The 8,988-nt window shown below is 42.1% G+C and overlaps 1 protein-coding gene across 1 annotated transcript; it reads left to right on the forward strand.

Annotated features, from left to right (window-relative positions):
- The first annotated feature begins 1,394 nt into the window (after nt 1–1,394).
- On the forward strand, nt 1,395–8,193 carry fam98a (family with sequence similarity 98 member A). The gene is made up of 8 exons (XM_005752507.1): nt 1,395–1,581; nt 2,283–2,431; nt 2,673–2,807; nt 3,910–4,091; nt 5,487–5,567; nt 5,653–5,769; nt 6,593–6,760; nt 7,007–8,193. Exons 1-8 carry the CDS (start codon nt 1,544–1,546, stop codon nt 7,604–7,606), a joined length of 1,470 nt encoding a protein of 489 aa, XP_005752564.1. The 5' UTR covers nt 1,395–1,543; the 3' UTR covers nt 7,607–8,193.
- Nucleotides 8,194–8,988: the final 795 nt, after the last annotated feature.

The raw sequence follows: 8,988 nt of genomic DNA on the forward strand, positions 1-8,988 counted from the left end.
GTCTCATTTTAAAGTGACTAATATGGATAACAGAATGATAGTCACGGGGACAAAGAACAAAATCAGATGGTGTACTTGTTGGCTAAACAAGCTCTGAAAAAGGACAACATTATGAAGGTACAGATGGGTGACAAATTTAGGGAAATATTATGACTTGCACATTCATCACGTCAGCCCATCCAAACACCTACTGGAAATTTTAATGATGTTAGGCTGCTCTCTTTATCGCCATCACCAAAGGACTTGGGGAATGCTAAGGTGCACTGAAGCTGTTAGCCAGCGCAACACAGTCTGCTTGAGTATTGTTTCTGATTGTGTTAATCCCTCTATGAACATTTGGACCAGCCCTCTAATGGCTGCTTCCAGCAGGATAACGCACCATATCACAAAGCTCAAATAATCTAAAAGTTTTTTTTTAACAGAGTTCAACACTCAAATGGACTCAACAGTCACCAGATCTTAATCCGGTAGCACCTTTGAAATGTACTGAAACAAGAGATTGGCATGATGGATGTGCAGTCTACAAATCTGCAGAAACTGCATAATGAAACAATGTCAATGTGGACCAAAATCTCTGAGCACCACCTTGCTGAATCTATAATAATGAAAGCAATTCTAAAGGTGAACGAGGGTCCAATGTGGTACTAATGATATCTAATAAACTGGGCAGTGAGTATGTAAAACAAAGCAAAAGGTGTGAAAAATGAAAACAACAGAAAAAAAACTTTAGAGTGCAAACAAATCAGTTTGGTACAGATGTATTTACCTAGGATCGACACTTTCATATCGTACAGTAAAGACTCTACAGTTGTTAGAGCGGGAACGTTGGGGCAGTTGGTAAAAGTGGGAAGGAAGAACTAACTTTTAACAGGAATACATCTCCAGCACAACCAGTTTCATGGAGGGGAAGCTGGAGCCGGGGTCCTGAGAAGAAAGGAGCAAAAATTAAACAGTCCAAAGCAAACAAAAGTACTCACCTTTTGAGACTTTGCTTAGGGTCAGTTAAAACAATGCCAATATGTGCTTTAAGGGTAGAATCAGGTGAAATGCCACTATATATTAGAAGAAAACTGTTAATAGTTCATTATTAGATACATTTGAAAGGTCATAATAAAAGTCATCCTGTTAAGAAAGTGTTAGAAAATTGTTGGGAAAGAGGAAAGGATTTTTCAGGTACAAGTACAGTGACTATTTGCAGATTTATACAGATGGATCGAAAAATCCAAAAATTAAACAAGTGCGGCAGTTGTCATTCCAGAAGAAATTCCTAAGGAAATTGAAGTGTCGCAGTATAACCCAAGAGATGGCAGTAGTGCAACACTGATAGACTGCAAGCTGCCGTAAAAAAGCGAAGAAAAAAACACGAAAGCAGTCACCGATCGCACTCCAGTCCAGCAGGTGGCGGAAAAAAGCTCGATCCAAGTTGGGGTCACAGCCGCCAATGAATCCAACGAAGAAGGAGAAGAAGTTAAACGTGTATGCTGAGCTGGCTGATGTGGAATCTGTATTTCGTGATTTTAGTAGATAACTCGGGAACAGTAGGATGGAGAATGACATTCTTGTCTCTCTGGAAGATTTAGGGTAAGTGAAAATACGGTTATGTATCCCGCTGTGGAAACACTGTGTGCCTAGCCACGCTGCAGGGAGCAGACCTGCCCATTCTTTTCTATTTTAGCCAGCGCAATACAAATATAGCTTGAGCTAAACGGCTAAATTGGTGGGGTAGCTAGCGTTCGGGCGGTGTTGTGTATTTATTTATTTAAATTTAAAATCGCTGCTTATGAGTGTCATATTGATGTGTGTACATAGTCATGCAAATCGAGCCTACACAGTGATTTGACATGATAAGCTACAGGCTTCGTCAGCAGCAGCAGCTGCCATGAAAATGCATACGAGGATAGCTCCAACACATTATTTTGCATTAACCAGTTCAGACCAGTTTTCTAAACAAGATAGAGAAGATGGTTCCAGATTAATCTCTTATACGCTGAAATTTCCAGTAGGTTCTCCCAAGTCACTGGGGCTCTCGTGCCACTTTCGTTGCCTCATGTAAGCCTGACAGTAAGAAGAGAGTCCTTAAATAACCACATTTTAAAATGTGCTTTGGTTCTGTTTGGAGACGCTCTGGCTCTCTTAGCAGGCTTCATTTCTACTCGTCATCAAGAGTGAGAGAGGTTTTATGTGTTTTTTTTTTTGTTGTTGTTGTTGTTTTTTAATATGAGCTCTAATTGTGTGTGTGTGTGTGTGTGTGTGTGTGTGTGTGATGGATTGATTGAGTGCAGGTACCAAGGCCCTCTGTTGGAAGAAGGAGCTCTGGAATCTGCTGTGAGCGGAGGAGCAGCTTCACCCGAGTTTACCAAGCTCTGTGCTTGGATCGTCTCAGAACTCAGACTCTACTGCAAGCTGGAGGAAAATGTCCATGCTACCAACTGTAAGCGCTGCTCATTCACTAGGACATGAAGCTCTTCCTGATGCTAACAAATGTAAAATATAATTGTTGAATAGTTGTACAGCAGATTATTAATGAACATCTATTCCAGTGTTTGTTATTTTCTGGCCTCGAATTCCAGTCCATGATTGTGGGTATCATACATGAGTTAATGAAATGAGATCTAACCAACTTGTTTATCTAAAAGCCAACATTTAGAAAGTGCTTTTTGTTCTTGTTCCAGGCCCGAGTGAGGCAGAGGGCTTCCAGCTGGAGATGAGCGGCCTGCTGTCAGAGCTCACCTGTCCATACTCTGTCCTCACCAGTGGAGACATTACCCAGAGGTTCCTGAACAGGACAGACTGCCTGCTGCTTATAAGTACGAAAAACACTCTTAATAACCACGCCTGTCTTTAAAGAGCAACATAAACCTACACTGACACTTTCTATGAACTGCTTAGACACACACAGGCTGTGATAAAGGCCCACCTAATGTCAACATGTCTTCTGTATTTAAATGTCTAATGTGGATGAAAGCAAAAAAAAGTGAGAGGAGAGGAAAGACGTGAGTCTTGCGCACTATGCTCTCACTGCAGGCAAAACAAGTGAAACATTCACTGTGGGTGTGCCACTGGTGTTTGAGTTTTAAGGACTCATACATTCAGCAGGTGTCCAGTTTTACCTGTTGGCTTGGAGAAGGTGTGGCAGCTTTACTAGTAATATGCTGCATTTAGAAATGAAGTGTCTTTATTCTGGTAGGTGCCTTCATCTAGTTTTACTTCTTTCACTGTGGATTACTCTCATACACGATCCATAAATCTGCAAATCTGTCTGTGCAGTCGCTGGTGTTCATGCAGCATTACTGTAGTCACCCATGTTGTCATCCTCTGAATTTCCTGACTTCATCAGCGCATAAACTGAGTAATTATACTATAAACACTGAGGTCCACTGGCTTCATGTTTTTGCTGTAGTTCAGGTCAGAATCAGGTCAGGAAAACATAATGACAAATTACAAAAATCTGTTCATCCTTCCATCTTCTTAACTGCTTCTCACACCTGTGATAAGGTGAAAGGTGCTGTACAGTGGACATTTCACCATTCTGTGGCAGGGCAGGAGTCAAACATGAGCAATAAATCTAAACTGAGCTTGAACAACTACGAACATAGTTTGATGATGGCAGGAAAATCAGCAGCGGATACTGGATCTGACCTGTCTGGACAGAACGCAGCCATGGCTGTCGCCACAGTTTTCACCCTGACACTCTGTGTGTCTTTTAACTTGGGCAGTTCCCAGTCGGTTTTTCAGAGGGAAGTAAATGAAGGTGGAGTATTGCTTCACTGTCTTGGCCTCAAAACACAGATTAGTGCCGACTTGTAAATCTCAAGTGGAGCTGATTTGTTTGAAATGTGACTTTCAGAAACCTGATCTCACTGTCAAAGCAATAAGAATTTACTCAAATTCATTTTTGGGGGGTTTCAGCTTTTCTGGTTTCTGAGTTGGAGGCGTCGAGGATGATCCTGGTTAACAAGCCTCAGAAGAAAGCCCAGGAGTCTGGAAGCCCTGCGTTCCAAGAACTGAAGGGCATCTGCATGGCACTGGGCATGTCCAAGCCTCCAGCCAACATCACCATGTTCCAGTTCTTCAGTGGCATAGAGAAGAAGGTCAGTCAGACACAGAGGTGGTGTCCACTATAAAGTAGGGTCTCTAAAAAAGAGCGACACCATATTACATCGTGTTGTGATAACTCGCACTGGGTGAGAGTTAAAAACGACGAGTGAAGGAGCAGCAGCTGTAAAGGTCACCTCTGACCTTTGAAACAAGCAAAAACATCTGGGACAAAAGGGCGCAGCAGCTCATACGGATAAATGGGGCAGAACCTTTAAGAGACATGAAGACAAATAAAAGGATTTTGAATTCATAAACGAGCAGCCACTGAAGTTATGCTAAACTTGAAGTGATGTGCTCTCACTTGCACCAGAAAAAACTTGAGCAGCGTGTTTTGCACCAGCCGTAAGCGAGCAATGGAAGTGCATTGTAGTAATTGAGAGGAGAGGTTATAAATGTTTATGATGATTATTTAATATTTTATTATCTGATAACATCTCATCTGTGTCAGCACTCTAGGCAGACTTTAACATTTGCCTGCCCCAACCCAAAGATTTCCCACTGCTGCTAATTTATTCGTTTTCACATATATGAGATAAATGATTAAAATATAACTGTTTTGCAGTGAATAAACATAAAATGGCTAAAGTTTCAGGGCCGAGGCAGAATTTCATAATGAATTTTGCATGTTACCGTTACAGAGAAATGCAAAGCCTTCTTGTTATTGGGTTTTTTTTGTTGACCTCTGCAAAATGTACCCAAACTATTACCACCAAGGGGCAGTGTTTTACCAGAATATTTCGTGTAGTTGCCCACCCTCTAACATGAAGAAAATAAAATGTATGGTTTGCTCTTAGATTCCACAGCAAAGTAAGTCTAATTGATGACAAACAAGAAGAAGTCCATTTGGGAAACATTAGCACTTTATTAATATAGCCATTGCTTTGTGGCTTCCAATCAACATCATCACTCATTGTTTTCATCTCCAAAGCTGTAGAAAGCTGCTGTCATGTGGACTTTTTATCATTTGGAATAGATACTTGTCATGTCCCAGTGCTCCTCCTCTTCAGGTTGAATTATGACTGGATGCTGCACCATCTTGTGGTAGAAACTGATATTACATGAAAGCACTGCTCAGCACTGTTTTCACTCTTTTTGACATTTAGTGTAAAACAGGTGTATAAGCATGGTACTCGTGTTCATTTTAGAAAGTGTGTAAACTTACAATGAGTGAACGAGTTTTAAAATGTAGGCTTAAAAGCAAAGGAAGGATGTGAGCTGCCTGCCAGCAACACTGAGAGAAATGAATGTTTTGCAACAACCAACCATGAGGCTGACAATCTGAAGTCAGGGAAAGGATTCCTGCCCTCCTAAAGTGTTTTTTCTTTGAAAGCAGATACTTTTACAATTCAACTTACACACATCTGCACATGCTCTCTTTTTCCTTTCAGCTGAAAGAAGCCCTTAGTCGAGTTCCACCAAACCATGTAGGGGAGCCGTTGTTAAAGAAGCCCCTTGGACCTGTGCACATGGTAAGTAAAAATGGTGGAGAAATGCAGAACAGTCAGTGAATAGTATGTGAAGACTCTTTCTTCTCTCTTAATCTTTTTACCTTAGGAAAAAATTGAGGCTATAAACCAAGCGCTAGTGAATGAGTATGAGGTGAGAAGGAAGATGCTGTTGAAACGTCTTGACGTGACGGTGCAGTCCTTCGGTTGGTCCGATAGAGCAAAGGTACGTAGCAACGTGGCATCCTCCTAACCAAGTATGAAGCACATGTCTAGCTTTTTAAACAGGAGCACTGTGGGTTACAGAGGTACTGCTCTTTGCTCTCTTTCATAGCAAATGTTCTTAATTGGGTTAGCTACAAAATCTTCTGCTCTCTTAAATGTTGTTCTTCTCACTATAAAAATGTTGGGCCAAAACCAAAATAGTCCTTATTTATCTTTTACCGGTGTTTGTGCTGCCGTCAGTTTGTCCTGCATCTGAAACCAGCTATTTTGGCTCTTCTCCTGTAAGGTCACCATTCATTTGGTGGGTGTGGCTGCTTTGCTGACAAACAGAACTGCGTGCGACATTACGGCCACATGCTCTCGCTGACATCATATAGAGCCAGGAGTAGGAGTTTGTGCCTGAGCTTTTGGCTCACATGTACATACGCTGGACTCATCATTTAAACTTTGGTTATGTTTAATATGAGTATCTGAACAGGAGATATGACAGAAAATATGAAAAGGCAGAATAGGTGGACTTGAAGTTATAACTTCATCCGGACCACAACTTTTCATAAGTAATTATTATTTGAAAATAATATAAAACGGTGAGAAATTCCTGCCTCTAGAGGTTTCCTGAAGAGATACAGCCTGAAATCCAGAGGAATTATAAACTGCTATAAAATGATGAAAAGAGTAATCATCTTTTCAAATAATTCTGCCAGTTGATTGTTGATTCTGAGTCTCGTGTTTAGTCATATACTTTGAAAAATACTGTTTAATACAATAGATGTGTTACTGTCCTGTTGTGGATTATGGGCTTTATTGTGCTCATCTCTCTTCAGACACATGCTGATAAGTTGAGTAAAGTTTACCCTCCACTGCGTTCAGCTCTTGCCAACAAAAGTAAAGTCTCTGTTGCTCATCTTCTTGCCGCTCGCCAAGACTTCTCCAAGATCCTCCGCACAAGCAGCGGCAAGATAAGAGAGAAGACGGCCTGTGCCATCAATAAGGTGGGCTCATCAGTGCAGTGACACCTGTCCTTCTTCCTTTTCATGTCTTTTACTCTGTTTTTTATTTCAGTGTAAAATGCGTTGATTTAATACTGACTGTTTGGTGGTAATAAACATATAAAGCTCAGCACAGTAACTTTAACTTTAGTTTGAAATGTTTCTCCTGGTCATCCACGCGTCACGTCTAGTGGCGCTGTGGTCAAGCGTCCCACAACTGTTTGATTTCAGCACATTTCCTCTCCTCAGGTTCTGATGGGCCGAGTACCAGACAGGGGAGGTCGGCCGTGTGAGATTGAGCCTCCGCCTCCAGAGATGCCCACCTGGCAGAAGCGTCAAGATGCTCCCCAAATCGGAGGACACTATGGCAGCGGTGGGCACGGAGGTGGCAGGGGAGGATACGATCACGGCTCTCAAGGTGGCCGTGGGGGCTATGAGAGGGGAGCCGGGGGAGGAGGACACGGGGAGAGAGGAAGTAGAGGAGGAGGTGGAAGAGGGAGAGGCAGTTACAACCAGGGCTACTATCAGGATGCAGGAGGTCATCACGGGGGAGGAGGAAGAGGAGGTTATGGAGGAAACCACCAAGGAGGCTTCCAGGATCCCAACTACCATGGAGGAGGAGGCGGCGGATACCATGACGGCGGTCATTACCAAGACAGAGGTGGCGGTCGAGGAGGTCGGGGGGGTAGAGGAAGAGGAGGAAGGGGAGGAGGAGGACAAGGAGGGGGCTGGGGAGGAAGAGGGGGGCAGAATTTTAACCAAGGAGGACAGTTTGAACAGTTCTTCCAGCATGGTGGGCAGCATTATAGCCAGGCTGGCTTTAGTCAAGGCAGACATTATACTAGCTGAAGGCAGGGCAGCACAGCAGAGTCCACGTCGACTGCTTCTCGTTCATGAACTCATCTAAAATGCCTTATCAGCTGATCTTCAACTATTACAATGGTTACAAGCTGACGTTATAGAAACACAGGTAGTATTTTTCACCAGACTGTTATGGTCTCTATTCAGGGCAGTTCTAAAGTGGCCCTTTGTTTTCAGTTGTTTTCATATAGATCTGCTATAAGTGGTTAGTCGACAAGTTGGACTCTGCTTAATTAGCCTTATTGTGGACATTTTTTTCGAAAACTAAAGGTCCCTAAAATTTCAGTGTGTGTGTGCATTTGCTGTATCTGAAATTAGAGGTGCACACTGATATTACAGGATTCTTGAAATTCTTCAAGTTTTGGTGAATATGAGAATGACTTGAAGGGAAAAAAGCATCATTTTCCAGTCTCTTAGTTTTGTTTCAGTTAATCTGACTAGAGTCCTTTGTTACTTATTTAAAAAAACAAAATGATGCTATCTTGTACTCCTAATGGAAGCTTGTGTGCATACAGGTATGGATGTTGAAAGGTTTGCATGGATGAGTGAATGAGAAATAAAAGCTGAAACGAGTGTCACAGGTTCAATGGTCTTGATTATCTACATCAGATGGGGACATTCCCTCACTGCCAATTATTTACATCAGAGTTATAAACTCACTGGGCATTTTATTAGGCACACTTTGATGAAATGATTAATTCTAATATAGCAATCTGTCTCGTGCGACACATACAGTTAAATTTGCTGTCTCTCTTGAACAGTTGAAAATGGCATAGCAGTCCTATGTATGCAATATGCTTAAGAGAAATGCTATTATAATTTTAATTGTTTTAAGACGATACAGACTACCATAAAAACTGACCTGAATGCTTTAAAGACAAGGCACAATTTAAAGGGAATTGTGCCAAGTGCATCTCATGACTTGCTTGAAGGATGCCAAAATGAGAACCAAGTGCAGTTATGGCTGTTCAATAGAACCTGTTCCTGAATCTGGAAGTGCAGGTCTTTTGAGCCCTATGCGGTCTTCCGAATGGCAGCAAAGAGGATGGCTGATAAAATGGATTGGTAACGTCCTTTACAATGTTGCTGTAATGCTGGGCTGACAGTGTGGATACCTAACTTTGTGCAAGAACCCTAAAATGAGGAGCAGTAGGAGTTTCAAGTTGATACCATAGAGGTATCTACTAGGAGGCTGAGGGGTGGTTGCCAGCGGTTTGTCAGCAGCTGTGTAGTTTCCCTACCAAGCTGTTGTACAGTATGATAGAATGCTTTATATTGAGCAGTGGTAAAAAGACTAGCGGTTTTGCAGAGAGCTGGAGCAGAGTTAACAGTCAGCTTAAGGTCCTCACCAGTGTTGATCAAGTTACTTG

The sequence above is a fragment of the Pundamilia nyererei genome, unplaced genomic scaffold (assembly GCF_000239375.1).
Source record: "Pundamilia nyererei isolate P.nyererei 1_Seehausen unplaced genomic scaffold, PunNye1.0 scaffold00363, whole genome shotgun sequence".
Taxonomy (NCBI): Eukaryota; Metazoa; Chordata; class Actinopteri; order Cichliformes; family Cichlidae; genus Pundamilia; species Pundamilia nyererei.